This window comes from Lampetra fluviatilis, chromosome 54, assembly GCF_964198595.1.
Source record: "Lampetra fluviatilis chromosome 54, kcLamFluv1.1, whole genome shotgun sequence".
Classification (NCBI taxonomy): Eukaryota; Metazoa; Chordata; class Hyperoartia; order Petromyzontiformes; family Petromyzontidae; genus Lampetra; species Lampetra fluviatilis.
In genome coordinates this window covers 5,134,493-5,159,737 of record NC_136328.1, presented here as the reverse complement: position 1 = coordinate 5,159,737, position 25,245 = coordinate 5,134,493, and the positions used below count along the sequence as shown (strand labels likewise).

General features: G+C 51.9%; 1 protein-coding gene across 1 annotated transcript in view; it reads right to left on the bottom strand.

Moving 5' to 3' along the window:
* LOC144949522 (guanine nucleotide-binding protein G(s) subunit alpha-like) overlaps window positions 1–24,976 on the bottom strand; it is a 73,670-nt gene extending 48,694 nt beyond the window's left edge. The window contains exons 1-3 of the mRNA XM_078879446.1: window positions 24,408–24,976; window positions 10,011–10,083; window positions 1,508–1,562 (exon numbers count right to left, since the gene is read on the bottom strand). Of these exons, the coding sequence (XP_078735572.1) occupies window positions 1,508–1,562; window positions 10,011–10,083; window positions 24,408–24,543 (264 nt within the window). The 5' untranslated portion in view covers window positions 24,544–24,976. The remainder of the gene's footprint in view (window positions 1–1,507; window positions 1,563–10,010; window positions 10,084–24,407) is intronic.
* Between the last annotated feature and the right edge of the window lie 269 nt (window positions 24,977–25,245).

The window sequence follows — 25,245 nt, the reverse complement described above, 5'->3', positions numbered from 1 at the left end:
GCTTCGTAAGCTCGTCGGATTCCTCGACTATAAACAAATATTCCGATTCGAATAAAGGGACGCCGCCCATGTGCCGATTTCACGGCACTGCCGTGAATTACGCCACACCTCGCTACCCTCCCCCCTCCCCACCACCCGTCCCTTCTGCAGGTGCCGTAATGTCAACCGCGAGAAGAACCACACTGCTCTCGCTCCCGCACCCTGAATACGCCCACTCGCAGCGGGCTTCAGAGGACTTCTCGTTGCCAACACGGTGAGGTTATTCCTCAAGGATCACTCTGAGGTCTCATCGCCACAAGGTTGACTGGACATCCGTGAAAATTGGCTTAATAGCTCATCGGATTCCCCCAGTATGAATAAATATTCTGATTCGGTGCCTTTGGGTCGTCTTCCATAGACACCAATCCTCTGGGGGGTGGAGCCAGGCAAACGCAGGTCCCTGGTAACCTGCCCCCCCTGCCCCCATCCTGCCCATGTGTCTCAGCCATCACAAGGCACTTTCGCTCGTTTCAAAAAAACGTCACCTTCCGACTCGATCGGTTTCTGCTGTGCAAATACTTCGCATTGTTACCGAAGACAGCGGGCGAACCCTGCGCTCCGAGAAAAAAAGCACCGGCCCCAGTTCTATTCCTGGTCAGAGCAAATCGTCGGTGGAGAGCGCCACGTGAACCGATTCCTCCTAGGAGGGACCCGCCCTGTCCCTCTCTTTGCACGAACCTGTGCTGACCGTCATGGTGAAGTATAATGAAAAATATTAATAGGTTTTACCCTTTCTGGCAATAAAAAAGGTTAAGGCGTCATGTCTGCATTATCCACACATACCTATGTGGCAAAACATGCTCAAGCCGAACGTGCATGGTCTTTGTACTGGTCGCGTTTTGGCGTTCTCTGCTCTGACATTGGTGGTGAGACTAGGCCATAAAGAAGGCAGCTGTCTCTGGTGTAGGCAATGCATAGAATTATCAACGTATGCTTGTTTGCATGTTTTGCCACAAGTACGTGTGGTTAATGCGGACCTGATGCCTTGCGACAAGGAATCCGTTTGGTGTTTGAGCACCTTGACACCTCCTGTTTTATTGCCAGAAAGGATAAAACCTATTCTTATTTAATCATCATTTTGATACCGGCAAAGAGGTCCCACAGATATGGTGAAGTATAGTCAAACTTCCCGTTAGGAGAGGCCGCTGCGAGGCCAAGGAAGCCGTGACCCAAAACTACAGGTGGGTTCCATACTCACCCCCTCTCTCATCGATATAACCTCATGTTACAGCAGCTCTCTTGCTTACTTCAGCAATTGTTTCTTGAAGTGGTTGTCCCACCTTGATGACGGACACTTGTGTTGCGCCCGAAACGTCGTGATGCAATTTATTTATTTATTTCATACCCACGTGACTTTAGCGAAAGAACCAAAGAGTATGGATCCCTGCAGTCACGAAAACATCAAATCTACAGGTGGGTTGCCGCCACCACCGCCGCCACCGCCACCCGATGTCACCCCAACACCTACCACGATGGAGTCCTTGATGTTCCTCTTAATGTCTTCTATCTTCTGCTTCTTCTCCCTGGAAAGAGAAGAGTGGAACGGGGGCGTCGGACGTCAGCGCAAGGCCGGCTGCTCGCTCACACCTCAACCACGCCACAGGCGCACAAACAGCCCATGTGGATAGCCTTTAAGTTTCGATGTAAAGCTTTCCTGACTGCAGGGATTCATCTTCTTGGTTCTTTCGGTAAAGTCACGTAGAAGGGGAATGATAAAATAATAAAAATAAAACATAATAAAATACATTTCTCACGACGTTTCGGCCACAACGCAAGCAGCCGTCCTCAGGTGAAGAACAGGTCTGTTGAAAAGACAGCGTCTGACAGACCTGTTCTTCACCTGAGGACGGCTGCTTGCGTTGTGGCCGAAACGTTGTGAGAATTGTATTTTATTATGTTTTATTTTTATTATTTTATCATTTCCCTTCTACGTGACTTTACCGAAAGAACCAAGAAGATGAATCCCTGCAGTCACGAAAGCTTTAAATCGAAAATTTTCTTTCATTCAAACACAAATTTATTTTTCGATTTAAAGCTTTCGTGACTGCAGGGATTCATCTTCTTGGTTCTTTCGGTAAAGTCACGTAGAAGGGAAATAATAAAATAATAAAAATAAAACATTATAAAATAATATTATAAAATAATATTATAAAATAATATTATGAAATAACATTATAAAATAACATTATAAAATAACATTATAAAATAATATTATAAAATAATATTATATAATAATATTATAAAATAATATTATATAATAATATTATAAAATAACATTACAAAATAATACTCTTGATTTATTTTTTTTATTGTATTATTTCCCTTCTACGTGACTTTACCGAAAGAACCAAGGAGAGGAGCCTTTAAGTTGTTCGGGAAAGTTCTGCTCAAGGGCACCTTTGGAGACCGACGCGGAACACAAGGGAGCGGGGGGGGCAACACCACGCCCGGCCGCCTTTGTCTCCCGAGTGCCGATGTTTACTACACACTGCACCAGGTTACTCATTTAAATATACTGATAGGGTTTTTCCCCTTTTTTCTGGCAACAAAACTGACACCTTTTGCAAGGAATCATGTTTACATTAACCACAATACTTGCAGTCAAATGCAAACAAAAAACACTACTCTGGTATAATTTATGCATTGTCTTTGAACCTGGTTGTTTTTTGTTTGCATTTGACTGCAAGTATTGTGGTTAATGTAAACATGATTCCTTGCAAAAGGTGTCAGTTTTGTTGCCAGAAAAAAGGGGAAACCCCCTATTAGTATATTTTGCTACTGGCAAAAGAGGTCCCATGATGGATACTCATTTAAGGTCGAGTCGACCAAGGTAGGCCCAGGTCCGGCTCAGTAATTCGTCACCGGTGTTGGCCGTGAGCGGGAATCGAACGCGGGTCACCGGGTTCGTACCGCTACGCTAGCGCTCCCAACAGAAACACACACACACGCACTCTCTCTGAAGGGACGTGCACACCTGAGCTATACATTTTCTGAACAAAATCGCTCTCAATATCGCGCAAGCCTTATCAGCCCGCAAACGGCTTGGTCCACATCTGAGCGAGTAGTTGCGCAACAAGGGCACGTCTCTTACGAAGCGGCCCGCCCCCCTTGTCTAGCCCCCCCCCAAACACCTGCACGAGGATTGTATCGACCAATCACGCGCTCGCAAATCACCGAGCAGATCGCCGCTCGAAACGCCGAGTCCGTCTCAACGCTCGGGCGCGCTTTTACTCGCGCGCACACCGCCCCGTCCCCACACCTGTGCGGAAACTCGGCAGTTGCGCGGGGCGCTGCTCATAACGCACACACACACCTGTCCGCACCTGTCCGCACCTGCAAGTCAAAGGTTGCATTGGGGGCTGCTCTCAAGAACAACAGCCACCGCCGTTCGCCACTCGGTTGGCAGCGATGCCACCGCAAGCGTTTTGTGGCCAGGTAGGTGCGCTTTGAGGCCATCATGTGACGTGTCAAAGGCTCGGCGCTGGCAGGAGGTCACGGGAGACTGAATGAGATGGCTGGTAGGTGTGCCACCTGTGCTCCCCACTGTGTTAATAGCTCACACACACACCTGGAAATAGCAGAGGGGCTGGCAACATAAAGATCCCCCGTGTACCCTTTGCCGGACTGCTGGGGCAAGTGCTGTTAGCGAGCACCAATGAAGGCTGGCACGGCACACGAAGGGCTGGGTGGCCAATACTACACCCAGCTGCCTTCGTCTCCCCAGTGCCGATGTTTACACACCACACACGGTACTCATTTAAGGCCGAGTCGACCTATGGGAGGCACAGGACCAGTTCAGATTCCAAAGGAAACTGATCCACACCTGTGACAGCTTAAACATAGGAGGCTCCCTCACACTCAGTCACGCAGACTTCAGGACAGATCCCACCCAACACTTGGCTCCAACCACTTCCACATTTCCAGGAGTTCATCGACATCGTTCACGTGGAGGTTGGTGGGCGAGCCAGCGGACGGCTTCAAGGGTAGCCTGGTGAAAATCTGAAATGCTGCCGATAGCAAATACCCGACACTGGCATTACTATTCGGTCCATGGATTGACAGGGAGATTCCCATAAAGGTTCAGACTTACATAAACAACCATAGACTCACGTAGAGACCCATAGACTTACAGCCTCACACAGAGAACCTCAAGCGAATGATTGGAGCAGCCAGTGGCGTTACTATTCAGTCCACGGTTTGGGAGGTAGAGTCTCATAGAGATTCCTACACCGACTTAGACAACCATAGACTCACGTAGAGACCCAAAGACTTACAGCCTCACACATAGAACCTCAAGCGAATGATTGGAGCAGCCAGTGGCGTTACTATTGGGTCCATGGTCCGAGATTGGCGACCGCAGTCGCAACTGCAGGGCGACCCTAAACGACGGGACTGGTGGCGGCCACAAGGAAGGAAACTAACCCCAGAGTACGTCCCACCAAGGAGACGGAACAACGGAATCGGCAGCATCAGCGCGTTGGTGGATTTTTGCATCGCAGGATCGCGCTGAGAGAAGGTGGCGGCTTGGGGGGGGGGGGGGGGGTGAGAGGCATTCATCTAACAGTGGATTGATCATGGTAATGCCGATGACATTGCTGCTGCTGCTGCTGATATAAGCGGGCGAAGTTAGCCACATCTGGACACTTGACAGCGGCCGGGCGGGCTGAAGCTTGGCTGCTCGTGCGAGCACAAGCAGACCGTGCCATAGGCAAGGGGAAAATGGTGGGGGTAGATGGGAGTTATACAAAAAGTCTGCACCACCAGCACCACCAGCACCACAGGCCATAGTGGAAAAATCTATGCGGTCCGAGCGCGGGGTTATCGGAGTAACAATTCGCGACGATTCCGGGTCGCGGTTTCATTCGCGAATCGTTGTAATTTCTTGTCCACGCAAGGGGGTTGGGTGGCCACGGTAGTTCAGCGCACCAGGACACCCCCAACACAGTTCAGTTCCTGGCCCACGAGTGAATGTGGCACTTGAGCGATTTCTGGACACCGGTCCTCGGCAACGCTTTTTGTTTTTAATCCAGTGTGTCGTACGATACGCGCACACCGACACATGTTGTACATACACACACATAATTATATACATAGACAGGAATACAGTCACGTGCATATAATTACAACGACAAAGATCGCGCTGTGACGGTTCCACCTGAAGACGGAAGCTTGTGTTGCCTCCGAAACGTCGTGATTTTTTTTTACTTTTATTAATTTTACGTGACTTTACCGAAAAAACCTAAGAATATGAATCCTTGCAGTCACGAAAGCTTCAAATCTAGGACAAAGATCCCCCCCACCCCCCGTAAAGCCTGAACAGACTGTCGGGGCAAGCGTTGTTCGCGAACAACTGTGAAGGTCGACACGGCACACGAGGGGGGTGTGGGGTGGCCAGCACCACGTGCGAGTGCCTTTGACTCCCCCAGTGCTGATATTTTATACACGACACCAAAACCGGTTCGGATATTCGGGCGGGTCAACCTCGGGTCGCCATTGCTCGCAACGCAGCACGCTAACCAGTGCGCCACCGCTCCCAACACATACACACATAGATAAACATACAAAAGACAAAGATCTCCCCGTATAGCCTTAACAGACTGTTTGGGGCAAGTGCTGCTAGCGTGTAGCGTCTATGACGGCACACGAGGGGGTGGTGGGGGTGGCCAGCACCACACAGACACACCAATAAACTCTCTCGCAGATATAAACATACAGAGGCATAAAATAGAAATAGACACACAGCGATTGGCTTAGTGGCGAGTGCACTGCACTATTGACCCGGCGAACACGGCCACTTGAGTTCAATTCCCGGCCACGGCTAACATCAGCGGGCGAGCGGTACCTGCACGTATCCGACCACATCCCACTAACCCCACCGAACTCCCACGCAGCAGCCACTGCCTTCACAAACCCGTAGTGACTTGCGTGGTGAAGTATCACACCTGTCAACCCACACGGTTTTTTTTACCCCATATTCTTGTACAGGGAAATATATTTTTCATGTCCATACGGCGTCAGTTTAACACGTAGGCTTTCGCGGCAATTCGCCCGATGATGCTGGAAGCAATAACCAGCAAAACGTCGTACTCAAAAATTGTAAATGTTGTGGTTTCACTCTTTAACACATCGGTGGGCTAAAGCAGTGAACTATTTGTCTTTCGTCAACGTGACACTTTTTTTGCTGATTGGCCGTGTCGGGTGGTGGAGGGTTACGACAAATTTTTTAAATAACGCGATCCGACCCAAAAACGTTGATTATGAACCCAGACGGCGTACAGCCGTTTAAACACGGGCAAAAAATAATCATGCTTTTCATAACATAGTTTTTTTTTTGGGTTAGATCGCTTAAATATGTGGCGTGAAACCCGCCACCACCCGACACAGCCAATTAGTCAGAGTTGTCACGTAAACTAGTAATCAATGGGATTGTTTACGTGGCAACCCTTACCAATTGGCTGTGTCGGGTGGTGGCGGAGTTTAACGACACGTTAATATTTACGCGATCTAACCCATAAAAAAAACTCTCTATTATGGATGATATCGGACGCGAAAGCCTACGTCTTCTTGGTTCTTTCGGTAAAGTCACGTAGAAGGGAAATAATAAAACAATAAAAATAAAACATAATAAAATACAATTCTCACGACGTTTCGGCCACAACGCAAGCAGCCGTCCTCAGGTGAAGAACAGGTCTGTCGGGGAGACAGCGTCTGAACAGACCTGGTCTTCACCTGAGGACGGCTGCTTGCGTTGTCGCCGAAACGTCGTGAGAATTGTATTTTATTATGTTTTATTTTTATTATTGTATTATTTCCCTTCTACGTGACTTTACCGAAAGAACCAAGAAGATGAATCCCTGCAGTCACGAAAGCTTTAAATCGAAAAAGAAAGCCTACGTGTTAATCACATTTTGTGTCTATTTGCTTGTGTGTTTCTCCCTCGTCACGATGGGACTTTGAAGGACGAACGTCGAGATTCATGCTGGCACGGGGGTGACCAACAAGGTCTCAATTGATCTGTAACAAGGTAGGGCACCGAGAAGGGGGTTGACAGCTGTGAAGCATGGTCACATCACCCCTGTGGAGTGACAGCCAGCGGATTTTCCCACCGTATTGACAGAGCGGTGAGCGTACACGACCGTGCCTTGCGTGGATCGCATTAACTTTTAACGCGCGCGCGTGCGAATCGAAGCGCGCGTCGATTCCGCACGCGCGCTCGAATCAATTAACGTAACAACAACCGTGCTGCAATCTGTACGCTAGAAGAGCTCGCCGCGATGAATCGTTGGCGCCCCGTAAGCCGCTGCACGGCGTCGAGCCATCGATCGGCGATCAAACTCCCCGGCACGGCGAATCGTGCGCGGTGGAATCGACGCTGCCCACTACCCATGTGACGTTGGGGGCATGCTACCCACCACGGCTTACACAGACCGGACGACGCACACACAGAGAGAAAGTCACCGCTAACAATACAAACGAGACGGAAGAGAGTCGATTCGCGATGGGAATCAAACGAGTGGCGAATCTTTTTCGATTTAAAGCTTTCGTGACTGCAGGGATTCATCTTCTTGGTTCTTTCGGTAAAGTCATCACGTAGAAGGGAAGTAATAAAATAATAAAAATAAAACATTATAAAATAATTCTCACGACGTTTCGGCCACAACGCAAGCAGCCGTCCTCAGGTGAAGAACAGGTCTGTCGGGGAGACGCTTCACCTGAGGACGGCTGCTTGCGTTGTGGCCGAAACGTCGTGAGAATTATTTTATTATGTTTATTTTTATTATTTTATTATTTCTCTTCTACGTGACTTTACCGAAAGAACCAAGAAGAAGAGTGGCGAATCGTTACACCCATACACTAAAAAAAAAACAAAGATCCCCCGTATAGCCTTTAACAGACTGTAGGGGCAAGTGCTGTTAGCGAGCACCTATGAAGGTCGGCACGGCACACGAGGGGATGGGCGGCCAGCACCACGCCAGACCGCCTTCGTCTCCCCAGTGGCGATGTTTACACACCGCACCAGGTACTCATTTGAGGCTGAGTCGTCCTAGGGGAGGCCCAGGACCGGTTCAGATAATCATCGACTGGTGTTGGCCTTGAGCGGCAATCAAAATCGTGTCGCCGGGTTCGTAGCGCAGCGCGCTAACCACTACAGCACCGCTTCTCACACACGCACACGAGTAGACACCCCACACGTGGAGACACCCACAACAACGCCCGGCATTCGCCACCAAGTGACGGTGACGTCAACAGGGCGCCCGTGCCAGGCCAGGTGCACGTTAGGGCTATCGAAGTTTCGCTGCCGGCACGAGGTCACGGGACAGACCCAGGTGCCATGGGTTGACTGAGATGAATGGCAGATGCGCAAAGATGTGCCCCCTACTGTGCCAACACACACAAAAGACAAAGACCCCCCATATAGCCTGTCACAGACTGTTGGGGCAAGTGCTGTTAGCGAGCAGCACCTATGAAGGTTGGCGCAGCACACGAGGCACGCTTGGGTGGCCAACACCACGCCCGGCCGCCTTTGTCTCCCCAGTGGCGATGTTTACTAAAAACCTACACTCATTTGAGGCCGAGTCGACCTATGGAGAGGGCCCAGGACCGGTTCGGATAATCGTAGCACTGCCGGCGTGTGTTGTCGAATCATCCCAAAAACCTGGAAGCGATGACTTCCCCGATGACATCACTTCCGCGTGTTTCCCCGCCCAAAAGAAAACTTGGGGGGGACGGGGCGGAGAGCACGTGGCGTCGGGTGACGTCACTACTGTCAGCACCAACACATTGGGCAGTGTGAAAAGTGAAACGCCCCGTCAATCCCAACTCTTTTGTTTTCCCTCTCGCGACAAGTTGAACGTGCACACGGCACAGCTGATGCGTACAAAGACAAAGATCCCCCAACCCCCCTATAGCCTGTAACAGACTTGGGGCAAGTGCTGTTAGCGAGCAGCACCTATGTAGGCGCGGCACGGCACACGAGGGGGTGGGTGGCCAGCATCACGCCCGGCCGCCTTTGTCTTCCCTAGTGACAATGTTTGTACACCGCACCAGGTACTCATTTGAGGCCGAGTCGACCTAGGGGGAGGCCCAGGACCAGTTCAGATAATCGTCACTGGTGTTGGCCGTGAGCGGGAATCGAACCCGGGTGGCCAGGTTCGTAGCGCGGCACGTTAGCCGCTACACAAGCGCTCCCTGCACGTAAGGTTGCGAATGCCACCTCGCACACACACACAGTACGGGTACACGTGGCTACGCGCAGCATCCTCTACGCACACGCGTGTACACCACGCACGTACACAAGACACGGACAGGCGCAGCACGTGCACACACAGCTCACGTGTGCACTTACAATGGGCGGCATACGCGGGCAAAAGAAAACAACACGAAACCCACCATGTTTGAGTCCACTACTACCGCCTCTTACAGCCCCGCTTCGTGCACATATTGATGGCGATGGTGGTGGTGGTGATGGCGGTGGTGGTGATGGCGGTGGCGGTGATGGCGGTGGCGGTGATGGCGGTGGTGGTGATGGCGAGGATGGCGGTGGTGGTGATGGCGGTGGTGGTGATGGCAGTGGTGAGGATGGTGGTGGTGAGGATGATGAGAATGGTGATGGTAAAGATGGCAGTGGTGAGGATGGGGGTGAGGATTGTGGTGGTGCGGATGGTGAAGACGGTAGCGGCGAGGATGCTGAGAATGGTGATGGTGAGGATGGTGAGAATGGTGACGGTGAGGATGGTGAGAATGGTGATGGTGAGGATGGTGAGAATGGTAAGAATGGTGGCGACGGTGAGAATGGTGGTGGTGAGGATGGTGAGAATGGTGGCAACGGTGAGAATGGTGGTGGTGAAGATGATGAGGATGGCAGTGGCGAGGATGGTGAGAATGGTGGTGGTGAAGAAGATAATGAGGATGGCAGTGGCGAGGATGGTGGTGGCGAGTGAACGGCCGGGTGAGGGAGGTGAACCACTCACTCGGGGTCGAACCCGTCCACGTGTAGGATCCTCATCTGTTTCACGATGGTGCTCTTGCCCGACTCGCCCGCCCCTTCGGGAGACAAACAAACACGCGCACAAAGAAAGCGTCACGGTCTGGGCACGATGATGAGGATGATGAGGATGACGATGTGGAGGAGAGGCGAAGAGCTGAGGAGAGAGGTGGAGACATTAGGATGAGGAGGAGGAAGATGAGGGTAGGAAGGACAGCAGGCTGAAGAGCAAGAGAGAAGATAATGCGACGACGACGATGATGATGATGATAAGAGTAGATGATAAAGAATGCGACGAGAGCATAAAGCGGGGAGAGTACCGAGGAGAGAAGGAAGAGAGGAGGATGAGAAGGGGGAAGTGTGGAGCAAGAGGAGGTCGAGGAGGAGGCAGAGGAGAGTGGCACGCGGCGAGGAAGAAGGACAAGGGATGCGAGGAGCCGCCGGGGAGAGGCGATGAAGAGTCAGGGAGGAGGTAAAATAAGTTGCGGAGGGGATTACCGAAAGGAGGAGAAGGAAGAGGGTGGAATAGGAGGGCGATGAGGAAGAGGAGAGGTCGACGAGTGGAGGAGGACGGGAAAGGAAGAGGGGATGGGAGTGGGGGGGGGTAGGAAAGAGAGGAGGAAGAGATGGCCGGGAGAGGAAGTGGCGAGGAGGGGAAGACGATAGGGGGGGGGGGGTGGGGGAGCGTGTGAGCGAGAGGAGCAAGGAGGGGATAGATGGGCAACGAGGTAGATGAGAAGAGGAGAGAAAGACGAGGTGACCAGGCCTCTGTCTCCTAGGCTTGTGGGAGGTCGGGGGGTGTGTGTGTGGTGTGTGTGTGTGTGGTGTGTGTGTGGTGTTTGTTTGGTGTGTGTGCGGCAGGATGGCTGTTGTTGTTTGTACAAGTGTTGTGTGTGTGTCTGTTTTGTGTGTGTGTATGTGTGTGGTGTGTGTGTAGTGTGTGTGGTGTGTGTGTAGTGTGTGTGGTGTGTGTGTAGTGTGTGTGTAGTGTGTGTGTCTGTTTTGTGTGTGTCTGTTTTGCGTGTGTGTGTGTGGTGTGTGTGGTGTGTGTGTAGTGTGTGTGGTGTGCGCGGCAGGATAGCTGTTGTTTGTGTGTACGAGTGTTGTGCCGGTATCTGTTTATGGGTGGTGTGTGTGTGTATCTGCGTGCGTCTGTTTTGAGGGTGTGTTGTGTTTATACTGTAATGGGTGTTGTACGGGTGCCCTAATTGTGTCGACGTCCGTGTACGAGTGTAGCGTTGTTTCTCCAACTGTATGGGTGTTTGTTGGACGAGTGTTGTGTTAACGTTGTGTGTGTGTGTGCAGTGGGGATGTGTGTGTAGTATGGGTGTGTGCAGTGTGGATGTGTGTGTAGTATGGGTGTGTGCAGTGGGGATGTGTGTGTAGTATGGGTGTGTGCAGTGTGGATGCGTGTGTAGTATGGGTGTGTGCAGTGTGGGTGTGTGTGTAGTATGGGTGTGTGCAGTGTGGATGTGAGTGTAGTATAGGTGTGTGCAGTGTGGATGTGAGTGTAGTATGGGTGTGTGCAGTGTGGATGTGTGTGTAGTATGGGTGTGTGCAGTGTGGGTGTGTGTGTAGTATGGGTGTGTGCAGTGTGGGTGTGTGCAGTGTGGGTGTGTGCAGTGTGGGTGTGAGTGCAGTGTGGATGTGTGTGTAGTGTGGGTGTGTGCAGTGTGGGTGTGTGTGTGTAGTATGGGTGTGTGCAGTGTGGATGCGTGTGTAGTATGGGTGTGTGCAGTGTGGGTGTGTGTGTAGTATGGGTGTGTGCAGTGTGGATGTGAGTGTAGTATGGGTGTGTGCAGTGTGGATGTGAGTGTAGTATGGGTGTGTGCAGTGTGGATGTGTGTGTAGTATGGGTGTGTGCAGTGTGGGTGTGTGTGTAGTATGGGTGTGTGCAGTGTGGGTGTGTGTGTAGTATGGGTGTGTGCAGTGTGGGTGTGTGTGTAGTATGGGTGTGTGCAGTGTGGGTGTGTGTGCAGTGTGGGTGTGTGTGTAGTATGGGTGTGTGCAGTGTGGGTGTGTGTGTGCAGTGTGGGTGTGAGTGCAGTGTGGGTGTGTGTGTAGTATGGGTGTGTGCAGTGTGGGTGTGTGTGTAGTGTGGGTGTGTGTGTAGTATGGGTGTGTGCAGTGTGGATGTGAGTGTAGTATGGGTGTGTGCAGTGTGGATGTGTGTGTAGTATGGGTGTGTGCAGTGTGGGTGTGTGTGTAGTATGGGTGTGTGCAGTGTGTGTGTGTGTGTAGTATGGGTGTGTGCAGTGTGGATGTGTGTGTAGTATGGGTGTGTGCAGTGTGGGTGTGTGTGTAGTATGGGTGTGTGCAGTGTGGGTGTGTGTGTGTAGTATGGGTGTGTGCAGTGTGGATGTGTGTGTAGTATGGGTGTGTGCAGTGTGGGTGTGTGTGTAGTATGGGTGTGTGCAGTGTGGGTGTGTGTGTAGTATGGGTGTGTGCAGTGTGGGTGTGTGTGTGTAGTATGGGTGTGTGCAGTGTGGGTGTGTGTGTGTAGTATGGGTGTGTGCAGTGTGGATGTGTGTGTAGTATGGGTGTGTGCAGTGTGGGTGTGTGTGTAGTATGGGTGTGTGCAGTGTGGGTGTGTGTGTAGTGTGGGTGTGTGCAGTGTGGGTGTGTGTGTAGTATGGGTGTGTGCAGTGTGGGTGTGCGTGTAGTATGGGTGTGTGCAGTGTGGATGTGTGTGTAGTATGGGTGTGTGCAGTGTGGGTGTGCGTGTAGTATGGGTGTGTGCAGTGTGGATGTGTGTGTAGTATGGGTGTGTGCAGTGTGGGTGTGTGTGTAGTATGGGTGTGTGCAGTGTGGGTGTGTGTGTAGTGTGGGTGTGTGCAGTGTGGGTGTGTGTGTAGTATGGGTGTGTGCAGTGTGGGTGTGTGTGTAGTATGGGTGTGTGCAGTGTGGATGTGTGTGTAGTATGGGTGTGTGCAGTGTGGGTGTGCGTGTAGTATGGGTGTGTGCAGTGTGGGTGTGTGTGTAGTATGGGTGTGTGCAGTGTGGGTGTGTGTGTAGTATGGGTGTGTGCAGTGTGGGTGTGTGTGTAGTATGGGTGTGTGCAGTGTGGATGTGTGTGTAGTATGGGTGTGTGCAGTGTGGATGTGTGTGTAGTATGGGTGTGTGCAGTGTGGGTGTGCGCAGTGTTTGTGTGAGTGTGCAGTGTGGGTGTGTGTGAGTACAGTGTGGGTGTCTGTCTGTGCAGTGTGGGTGTCTGTGCAGTGTTGAGTGTGCATGTGTGTGTGCAGTGTGGGTGTGTGTCTGCAGTATGGGTGTGCAGTGTGGGTGTGTGTCTGCAGTGTGGGTGTGTGCAGTGTGTGTGTGTGGGTGTGTGCGAGTGCAGTGTGGCTGTGTGTGTTTGCAGTATGGGTGTGTGTGGATGTGTGCAGTGTGTGCAGTGTGAGTGTGCAGTGTGGGTGTGCAGTGTGGGGGTGTGCAGTGTGGTTGTGTGTCTGCAGTGTGGGTGTGCACAGTGTGGGTGTGTGTGCAGTGTGGGTGTGTGTGCAGTGTGGGTGTGTGCAGTGGGTGTGTGTGTGTATAGTGTGGTTGCAGTGTGGGTGTGTGTGCAGTGGGTGTGTGTGCAGTGTGTGTGTGCAGTGTGTGTGTGCGGTGTGGGTGTGTATAGTGTGGTTGCAGTGTGGGTGCAGTGGGTGTATGTGCAGTGTGTGTGCGCGGTGGGTGTGTGTGCAGTGGGTGTGTGTGCAGTGTGGGTGTGTGTTTGTGTAGTGTGTGAGTGCAGTGCGTGTGTGTGCAGTGTGTGTGTGGTTCATGCGCCTCTGTGTTGTGTAGGCGGCTGTTTCATTCGTGTTGCGTTTCCGAGTGTGATTATCTGCTGCATGCACGGCTGTTGTGGGTGGCTGGCAGTGTACGGTTGCTGTACGCAGTACTGTACGTGTGTGTGTGTATGCCAGTGCGTGTTGTGTACATTGTGTGTGTGTGTGTGTTGCACGGTCGGTCGTTTGTATGTGTGTCAGTTGTTGTATGCGTCTTAAGTGTACACGCACCGTATGTGCACGTGTGCGCATAGGTGGCATATGCCTTGTGTGTCAAATCGCACTGTGTACGGATGGATGTGTGGGATTCCGTGCCTGTGGTCGTTGTGAGTGTCGTGTGTGGTGGTGGTGGTGGTGCCTCGTGTGATGTTCACGAGGTGTCGTGCTGTCAGTGTTGTGCGCCTGTGTGCGCGCGTGTGTTGCGAGAGCTTGTGCTGGTGGACGATTTGAGTGTCGTGGTTAGTGCTGCGTGAGTGCTGTGGCTGTACCGGTTTGTACTGTGTGAGTGTTGTGGCCGTACCGGTTTGTACTGTGTGAGTGTTGTTGCTGTACCGGTTTGTACTGCGTGAGTGCTGTGGCTGTACCGGTTTGTACTGTGTGAGTGTTGTGGCTGTACCAGTTTGTACTGCGCGAGTGGTGTGGCCGTACCGGTTTGTACTGCGTGAGTGCTGTGGCTGTACCGGTTTGTACTGTGTGAGTGTTGTGGCCGTACCGGTTTGTACTGTGTGAGTGTTGTTGCTGTACCGGTTTGTACTGCGTGAGTGCTGTGGCTGTACCGGTTTGTACTGTGTGAGTGTTGTGGCTGTACCGGTTTGTACTGCGTGAGTGCTGTGGCTGTACCGGTTTGTACTGTGTGAGTGTTGTGGCCGTACCGGTTTGTACTGCGTGAGTGCTGTGGCTGTACCGGTTTGTACTGTGTGAGTGCTGTGGCTGTCCCGGTTTGTACTGTGTGGGTGCTGTGGCTGTCCCGGTTTGTACTGTGTGGGTGCTGTGGCTGTACCGGTTTGTACTGCATGAGTGCTGTGGCTGTACCGGTTTGTACTGTGTGAGTGCTGTGGCGGTACCGGTTTGTACTGCGTGAGTGTTGTGGCTGTACCGGTTTGTACTGCGTGAGTGTTGTGGCTGTACCGGTTTGTACTGCATGAGTGCTGTGGCTGTACCGGTTTGTACTGTGCGAGTGTTGTGGCTGTACCGGTTTGTACTGCATGAGTGCTGTGGCTGTACCGGTTTGTACTGTGCGAGTGTTGTGGCTGTACCGGTTTGTACTGCGTGAGTGTTGTGGCTGTACCGGTTTGTACTGCATGAGTGCTGTGGCTGTACCGGTTTGTACTGTGTGAGTGCTGTGGCGGTACCGGTTTGTACTGTGCGAGTGTTGTGGCTGTACCGGTTTGTACTGCGTGAGTGTTGTGGCTGTACCGGTTTGTACTGCGTGAGTGTTGTGGCTGTACCGGTGTGTACTGTGTGAGTGTTGTCGCTGTACCGGTTTGTACTGTGTGAGTGTTGTGGCTGTACCGGTGTGTACTGCGTGAGTGCTGTGGCCGTACCGGTTTGTACTGTGTGAGTGTTGTGGCTGTACCGGTGTGTACTGTGTGAGTGTTGTCGCTGTACCGGTTTGTACTGCGTGAGAGTTGTCGCTGTACCGGTTTGTACTGTGTGAGTGTTGTCGCTGTACCGGTTTGTACTGTGCGAGTGTTGTGGCTGTACCGGTTTGTACTGTGCGAGTGTTGTGGCTGTACCGGTTTGTACTGCGTGAGTGTTGTGGCTGTACCGGTTTGTACTGTGCGAGAGTTGTCGCTGTACCGGTTTGTACTGTGTGAGTGTTGTCGCTGTACCGGTTTGTACTGTGTGAGAGTTGTCGCTGTACCGGTTTGTACTGCATGAGTGTTGTGGCTGTACCGGTTTGTACTGTGCGAGTGTTGTGGCTGTACCGGTTTGTACTGTGCGAGTGTTGTGGCTGTACCGGTTTGTACTGCGTGAGAGTTGTCGCTGTACCGGTTTGTACTGTGCGAGTGTTGTGGCTGTACCGGTTTGTACTGTGCGAGTGTTGTGGCTGTACCGGTTTGTACTGCGTGAGAGTTGTCGCTGTACCGGTTTGTACTGTGCGAGTGTTGTCGCTGTACCGGTTTGTACTGTGCGAGTGTTGTCGCTGTACCGGTTTGTACTGTGTGAGAGTTGTCGCTGTACCGGTTTGTACTGCATGAGTGTTGTGGCTGTACCGGTTTGTACTGTGCGAGTGTTGTGGCTGTACCGGTTTGTACTGTGCGAGTGTTGTGGCTGTACCGGTTTGTACTGCGTGAGAGTTGTGGCTGTACCGGTTTGTACTGCATGAGTGTTGTGGCTGTACCGGTTTGTACTGCATGAGTGTTGTGGCTGTACTGGTTTGTACTGTGTGAGTGTTGTGGCTGTACCGGTTTGTACTGTGCGAGTGTTGTGGCTGTACCGGTTTGTACTGCATGAGTGTTGTGGCTGTACCGGTTTGTACTGTGTGAGTGTTGTGGCTGTACCGGTTTGTACTGTGCGAGTGTTGTGGCTGTACCGGTTTGTACTGTGCGAGTGTTGTGGCTGTACCGGTTTGTACTGTGCGAGTGTTGTGGCTGTACCGGTTTGTACTGCGTGAGAGTTGTGGCTGTACCGGTTTGTACTGCATGAGTGTTGTGGCTGTACCGGTTTGTACTGCATGAGTGTTGTGGCTGTACCGGTTTGTACTGTGTGAGTGTTGTGGCTGTACCGGTTTGTACTGTGCGAGTGTTGTGGCTGTACCGGTTTGTACTGCATGAGCGTTGTGGCTGTACCGGTTTGTACTGTGTGAGTGTTGTGGCTGTACCGGTTTGTACTGTGCGAGTGTTGTGGCTGTACCGGTTTGTACTGTGCGAGTGTTGTGGCTGTACCGGTTTGTACTGTGTGAGTGTTGTGGCTGTACCGGTTTGTACTGCATGAGTGTTGTCGCTGTACCGGTTTGTACTGCATGAGTGTTGTCGCTGTACCGGTTTGTACTGTGTGAGTGTTGTCGCTGTACCGGTTTGTACTGCGTGAGAGTTGTCGCTGTACCGGTTTGTATGTACTGTGTTGTGCTGCTGGTTGTTGTTATGTTTGCGTGTGCCTGTGAACCTCGCCACCCGGGTTCGAATCCCGCTCACGGCACAACACCGGTGACGATCAACGGAACCCGTCCTGGACCTGCCCTAGGTCGACTCAGCCTCAAATGAGTACCTGGTGCGCTGTGCAAAAATCGCGGCTGGGAAGAGTCAAAGGCGGCCGGGCGTGGTGGTGCTGGCCACCCCACCCCTCGTGTGCCGTGCCGGCCTTCACATGTGCTACTCGCTAACAGCACTTGCCCCAACAGTCTGCTACAGGCTACACGGGGGATCTTTGTGTGCCGGTGTGAGTGTTCAGCCATTTGTACTGCTTCTGTGTTCCACGTGGTGTGTGCTGCTGCTGGGTAGCCCCCCCCCTACCCCCGTGAAAACAGTGGGTACAAAGGTGGTGCGTACTGTGACAGGCAAGTGATGTGTGCTGCTGACGTGTACTGCTGCCGTGTACTGCTGCCGTGTACTGCTGCCGTGTACTGTGGGTGCGTACAGATAGTACTGCTTTGTATTACACGACAGTACTGATGTGTAGTTAACACACCACAGCCCTGTGTATACACACTAATGTTGATATACAGCGTGGTGGTGTACTGTCAGTACACCACCACTACTGTGTACTGCAGTACACCACCACTACTGTGTACTGCAGTACACCACCACTACTGTGTACTGCAGTACACCACCACTACTGTGTACTGCAGTACACCACCACTACTGTGTACTGCAGTACACCACCAGTGTACTGCAGTACACCACCAGTGGCCAGCCGCGATTTTTGCACACTGCAGTACACCACCACTGTGTACTGCAGTACACCACCACTGTGTACTGTCAGTACACCACCACTGTGTACTGTCAGTACACCAACAATATGTACTGCTATACCACCACTATGTACTGCAGTACACCACCGCTGTGTACTGCTACACCACCGCTGTGTACTGCAGTACACCACCGCTGTGTACTGCAGTACACCACCGCTGTGTACTGCTACACCACCGCTGTGTACTGCTACCCCACCGCTGTGTACTGCAGTACACCACCGCTGTGTACTGCAGTACACCACCGCTGTGTACTGCTACACCACCGCTGTGTACTGCAGTACACCACCACTGTGTACTGCAGTACACCACCACCGTGTACTGCAGTACACCACCGCTGTGTACTGCTACACCACCGCTGTGTACTGCAGTACACCACCGCTGTGTACTGCTACACCACCGCTGTGTACTGCAGTACACCACCACCACTGTGTACTGCAGAACACCACTACCGTGTACTGCCAGTACACCACCACTGTGTACTGCAGTACACCACCGCTGTGTACTGCTACACCACCGCTGTGTACTGCAGTACACTACCACCACTGTGCACTGCAGTACACCACCACTGTGCACTGCAGTACACCACCACTGTGTACTGCCGTACACCACTACTGTGTACTGCAGTACACCACCACTGTGTACTGCAGTACATCACTATTACTATGTACTGCAGTACACCACTACTGTGTACTGCAGTACACCACCACTGTGTACTGCCGTACACCACTACTGTGTACTGCAGTACACCACCACTGTGTACTGCAGTACATCACTATTACTATGTACTGCAGTACACCACCACTGTGTACTGCCAGTACACCACCACTGTGTACTGCAGTACACCACTACCACTGTGTACTGCTAGTACACCACCACTGTGTACTGCCAGTACACCACCACTGTGTACTGCAGTACACCACTACTACTGTGTACTGCAGTACACCACCACTGTGTACTGCAGTACACCATCATTGTGTACTGTCAGTATAACTACTACTGTGTACTGCAGTACACCACCACTGTGTACTGCTACACCACCACTGTGTACTGCTACACCACCACTGTGTACTGCAGTACACCACCACTGTGTACTGCAGCACACCACTACTGTGTACTGCAGTACACCACCATTGTGTACTGTCAGTATAACTACTACTGTGTACTGCAGTACACCATCATTGTGTACTGCAGTACACCATCATTGTGTACTGCAGTATAACTACTACTGTGTACTGCAGTACACCATCATTGTGTACTGCAGTATAACTACTACTGTGTACTGCAGTACACCATCACTGCGTACTGCAGTATAACTACTACTGTGTACTGCAGTACACTACTACTGTGTACTGCAGTATAACTACTACTGTGTACTGCAGTACACCATCACTGTGTACTGCAGTACACCACCACTGTGTACTGCAGTATAACTACTACTGTGTACTGCAGTACACCACCACTGTGTACTGCAGTATAACTACTACTGTGTACTGCAGTACACCATCATTGTGTACTGCAGTATAACTACTACTGTGTACTGCAGTATAACTACTACTGTGTACTGCAGTACACCATCATTGTGTACTGCAGTACACCATCATTGTGTACTGCAGTATAACTACTACTGTGTACTGCAGTATAACTACTACTGTGTACTGCAGTACACCATCACTGTGTACTGCAGTATAACTACTACTGTGTACTGCAGTACACCATCACTGTGTACTGCAGTACACCACTACTGTGTACTGCAGTACACCACTACTGTGTACTGCAGTATAACTACTACTGTGTACTGCAGTACACTACCACTGTGTACTGCAGTATAACTACTACTGTGTACTGCAGTACACCATCATTGTGTACTGCAGTACACCACCACTGTGTACTGCAGTATAACTACTACTGTGTACTGCAGTACACCATCACTGTGTACTGCAGTATAACTACTACTGTGTACTGCAGTACACCATCATTGCGTACTGCAGTACACCATCATTGTGTACTGCAGTATAACTACTACTGTGTACTGCAGTACACCATCACTGTGTACTGCAGTACACCACCACTGTGTACTGCAGTATAACTACCACTGTGTACTGCAGCACACCACCACTGTGTACTGCAGTATAACTACCACTGTGTACTGCAGTACACCATCACTGTGTACTGCAGTATAACTACTACTGTGTACTGCAGTACACCATCATTGCGTACTGCAGTACACCATCATTGTGTACTGCAGTATAACTACTACTGTGTACTGCAGTACACCATCATTGTGTACTGCAGTACACCACCACTGTGTACTGCAGTATAACTACTACTGTGTACTGCAGTACACCATCACTGTGTACTGCAGTATAACTACTACTGTGTACTGCAGTACACCATCATTGTGTACTGCAGTACACCACCACTGTGTACTGCAGTATAACTACTACTGTGTACTGCAGTACACCATCACTGTGTACTGCAGTATAACTACTACTGTGTACTGCAGTACACCATCATTGTGTACTGCAGTACACCATCATTGTGTACTGCAGTATAACTACTACTGTGTACTGCAGTACACCACCATTGTGTACTGCAGTATAACTACTACTGTGTACTGCAGTATAACTACTACTGTGTACTGCAGTACACCACCATTGTGTACTGCAGCACACCACCACTGTGTACTGCAGTATAACTACTACTGTGTACTGCAGTACACCATCATTGTGTACTGCAGTATAACTACTACTGTGTACTGCAGTACACCATCATTGTGTACTGCAGTACACCATCATTGTGTACTGCAGTATAACTACTACTGTGTACTGCAGTACACCATCATTGTGTACTGCAGTATAACTACTACTGTGTACTGCAGTACACTACCACTGTGTACTGCAGTATAACTACTACTGTGTACTGCAGTACACCACCATTGTGTACTGCAGTACACCATTACTGTGTACTGCAGTATAACTACTACTGTGTACTGCAGTATAACTACTACTGTGTACTGCAGTATAACTACTACTGTGTACTGCAGTACACCACCACTGTGTACTGCAGTATAACTACTACTGTGTACTGCAGTACACCACCACTGTGTACTGCAGTATAACTACTACTGTGTACTGCAGTACACCACCACTGTGTACTGCAGTACACTACCACTGTGTACTGCAGTACACCACTACTGTGTACTGCAGTATAACTACTACTGTGTACTGCAGTATAACTACTACTGTGTACTGCAGTATAACTACTACTGTGTACTGCAGTACACCACCACTGTGTACTGCAGTATAACTACTACTGTGTACTGCAGTACACCACCACTGTGTACTGCAGTATAACTACTACTGTGTACTGCAGTACACCACCACTGTGTACTGCAGTATAACTACTACTGTGTACTGCAGTACACCACCACTGTGTACTGCAGTATAACTACTACTGTGTACTGCAGTACACTACTACTGTGTACTGCAGTATAACTACTACTGTGTACTGCAGTACACCACTACTGTGTACTGCAGTACACCACTACTGTGTACTGCAGTACACCACTACTGTGTACTGCAGTACACCACTACTGTGTACTGCAGTACACCACCACTGTGTACTGCAGTACACTACTGTGTACTGCAGTACACCACCACTGTGTACTGCAGTACACCACTACTGTGTACTGCAGTACACCACTACTGTGTACTGCAGTACACCACCACTGTGTACTGCAGTACACCACTACTGTGTACTGCAGTATAACTACTACTGTGTACTGCAGTACACCACTACTGTGTACTGCAGTACACCACTACTGTGTACTGCAGTACACTACCACTGTGTACTGCAGTACACCACTACTGTGTACTGCAGTATAACTACTACTGTGTACTGCAGTATAACTACTACTGTGTACTGCAGTATAACTACTACTGTGTACTGCAGTACACCACCACTGTGTACTGCAGTATAACTACTACTGTGTACTGCAGTACACCACCACTGTGTACTGCAGTATAACTACTACTGTGTACTGCAGTACACCACCACTGTGTACTGCAGTATAACTACTACTGTGTACTGCAGTACACCACCACTGTGTACTGCAGTATAACTACTACTGTGTACTGCAGTACACTACTACTGTGTACTGCAGTATAACTACTACTGTGTACTGCAGTACACTACTGTGTACTGCAGTACACCACTACTGTGTACTGCAGTACACCACTACTGTGTACTGCAGTACACCACTACTGTGTACTGCAGTACACCACCACTGTGTACTGCAGTACACTACTGTGTACTGCAGTACACCACCACTGTGTACTGCAGTACACCACTACTGTGTACTGCAGTACACCACCACTGTGTACTGCAGTACACCATTACTGTGTACTGCAGTACACCACTACTGTGTACTGCAGTACACCACCACTGTGTACTGCAGTACACCACCACTGTGTACTGCCAGTAACACTACAAGCAAATAACTACCACCACCAACCAGAATACTACTGTACTGCGTGTTGGCTAGTACTGTACCAGTACTATACTGTCGTGCAGTCCATGTGTACTGTCGTGTGCTGCCCCTCCCCCACGAGGTGGTGGTGGTGAGTGGCCCGGGGTGGTTGTGGTAGTGAGGGTTGTGGTGGTGGTGGTGGTTGTAGTGAGGGTTGTGGTGGTAGTGAGGGTTGTGGTAGTGGTGGTGGTAGTGAGGGTTGTGGTAGTGGTGGGGGTGGTTGTGGTGGAGGGGTTGTGGTGGTGGTGGTAGTGGGGGTGATTGTGGTAGTGAGGGTTGTGGTGGTAGTGGGGGTTGTGGTGGTGGTGGTGGTGGTGAGTGGCCTGAGGTGGTGGTGGTAGTTGTGATGGTGGTAGTGGAGGTTGTTGTGGTGGTGAGTGGCCCGGCGTAGTGGTGGTTGTGGTGGTGGTAGTGAGGGTTGTGGTAGTGGGGGATGGTGTGGTGGTAGTGGGGGTTGTGGTGGTGATTGTGGTAGTGGGGGTTGTTGTGGTAGTGGGGGTGAGTGGCCTGGGGTGGTTGTGGTAGTGAGGATTGTGGTAGTGGTGGTTGTGGTAGTGAGGGTTATGGTGGTGGTAGTGGGGGTTGTTGTGGTGGTGGTGGTGGCCCGGGATGGTTGTGGTAGTGAGGGTTGTGGTGGTAGTGAGGGTTGTGGTAGTGGTGGGGGTGGTTGTGGATGTGGTGGTGGGGTTGTGGTGGTGGTGGTAGTGGGGGTGATTGTGGTAGTGAGGGTTGTGGTGGTAGTGGGGGTTGTGGTGGTGGTGGTGGTGGTGAGTGGCCTGAGGTGGTGGTGGTGGTAGTTGTGATGGTGGTAGTGGAGGTTGTTGTGGTGGTGAGTGGCCCGGCGTAGTGGTGGTTGTGGTGGTGGTAGTGAGGGTTGTGGTAGTGGGGGATGGTGTGGTGGTAGTGGGGGTTGTGGTGGTGATTGTGGTAGTGGGGGTTGTTGTGGTAGTGGGGGTGAGTGGCCTGGGGTGGTTGTGGTAGTGAGGATTGTGGTAGTGGTGGTTGTGGTAGTGAGGGTTATGGTGGTGGTAGTGGGGGTTGTTGTGGTGGTGGTGGTGGCCCGGGATGGTTGTGGTAGTGAGGGTTGTGGTGGTAGTGAGGGTTGTGGTAGTGGTGGGGGTGGTTGTGGATGTGGTGGTGGGGTTGTGGTGGTGGTGGTAGTGGGGGTGATTGTGGTAGTGAGGGTTGTGGTGGTAGTGGGGGTTGTGGTGGTGGTGGTGGTGAGTGGCCTGAGGTGGTGGTGGTAGTTGTGATGGTGGTAGTGGGGGTTGTTGTGGTGGTGAGTGGCCCGGGGTAGTGGTGGTTGTGGTGGTGAGGGTTGTGGTAGTGGTGGGGGTGGTTTTGGTGGTAGTGGGGGTTGTGGTGGTGGTGGTGAGTGGCCTGGGGTGGTGGTGGTAGTGGTGGTTGTGGTGGTGGTAGTGGGGGTTGTTATGGTGGTGAGTGGCCCGGCGTAGTGGTGGTTGTGGTGGTGGTTGTGGTGGTGGTGGGGGTGGTTGTGGTGGTAGTGGGGGTTGTGGTGGTGGTAGTGGGGGTGGTTGTGGTAGTGAGGGTTGTTGTGGTGGTAGTGGGGGTTGTGGTGGTGGTGGTAGTGGTGGTGGTGGTAGTGGTGGTGGTGGTAGTAGTGGCGAGGGTGGTGGTGGTGGTAGTGGGGGTTGTTGTGGTGGTAGTGGGGGTTGTTGTGGTGGTGAGTGGCCCGGGGTAGTGGTGGTTGTGGTGGTAGTGAGGGTTGTGGTTGTGGTGGTAGTGGTGGTAGTGGGGGTTGTGGTTGTGGTGGTGGTAGTGGTTGTGGTAGTGGGGGTTGTTGTGGTGGTAGTGGAGGTTGTTGTGGTGGTGAGTGGCCCGGGGTAGTGGTGGTTGTGGTGGTAGTGAGGGTTGTGGTAGTGGTTGGGGTGGTAGTGGCGGTAGTGGGGGTGGTTGTGGTGGTAGTGGGGGTGGTTGTGGTGGTAGTGGTGGTAGTGGTGGTTGTGGTAGTGGTGGTGGTAGTAGTGGTGGTAGTGGTGGTTGTGGTGGTAGTAATGGTGGTAGTGGTGGTGGTAGTGGTGGTAGTGATAGTGGTGATGGTGGTGGTAGTAGTGGTAGTGATAGTGGTGGTAGTAGTGGTAGTGGTTGTGGTAGTGATGGTGGTGGTAGTAGTGGTAGTGATAGTTGTAGTGGTGGTGGCGGCGGCCTCACCCAGCAGTAGGAGGCGATGCGTGGCGCGGTACTGCTGCTTCTCCCGCGCGAGCTGTCTCTCGATTTTCTTGTTGGCCTCCCTCTGCGCCTTCTCGTCCGTCCGCTGGTCTTCGGTCTTGCTGTCGAAACAGCCCATGGCGGCAATCTTCTCCTCCTCCTCCTACCTTCCCTGTCGCCCTCCTCCTCCCCCCCCCCGGCCTAGCCCGGCCCGCGGGGTGCGACCGTTATGAGAGGCGGCGGTGACGGCGGCGGCGACGGCGGCGACGGTGGTGGTGGCGACGGTAGCCTGAGGAGGTTGTGAGGGGGGTTAGCCGCGCGGACGGTTCTGGTTGGGGGGGCGGTGTGGTGGTGGTGATGGTGGTGGGGGGGGGGGAGAGACAAACACGGCCGCGGGGTAAAAAGAAAAAAAAATCCCGCGCCCGCGCGAGACTCTCCCTCACGCGACGACGATTGCGGTTTGACGGTAATTGGGTTTGTGAGGTTGGTGGTGGTGGTGGTGGGGGGGTGTTAATTAATCGGGCTAATTGCGGTGATGTTATAATTAATTTTTTCTCTCTCTCTCGCTCTCTTGCGAGGGGGAGGCGGGAGCCGCGAGCCCCCGGCGCGCCACTTTTATATAGAGGGGGAGGGGGCCACGCCCACCACACAAGCTCCGCCCACTCGCAGCCAAGCCACGCCCCCTTCTCACAACCAAGCCACGCCCACCGCGCAAGCTCCGCCCGCTCACAGCTAAGCCACTCCCCCTTCTCGCAGCCAGGTCACGCCCACCGCGCAAGCTCCGCCCACTCGCAGCCAAGACACGCCCCCTTCTCGCAGCCAAGCCACGCCCACCGCGCAA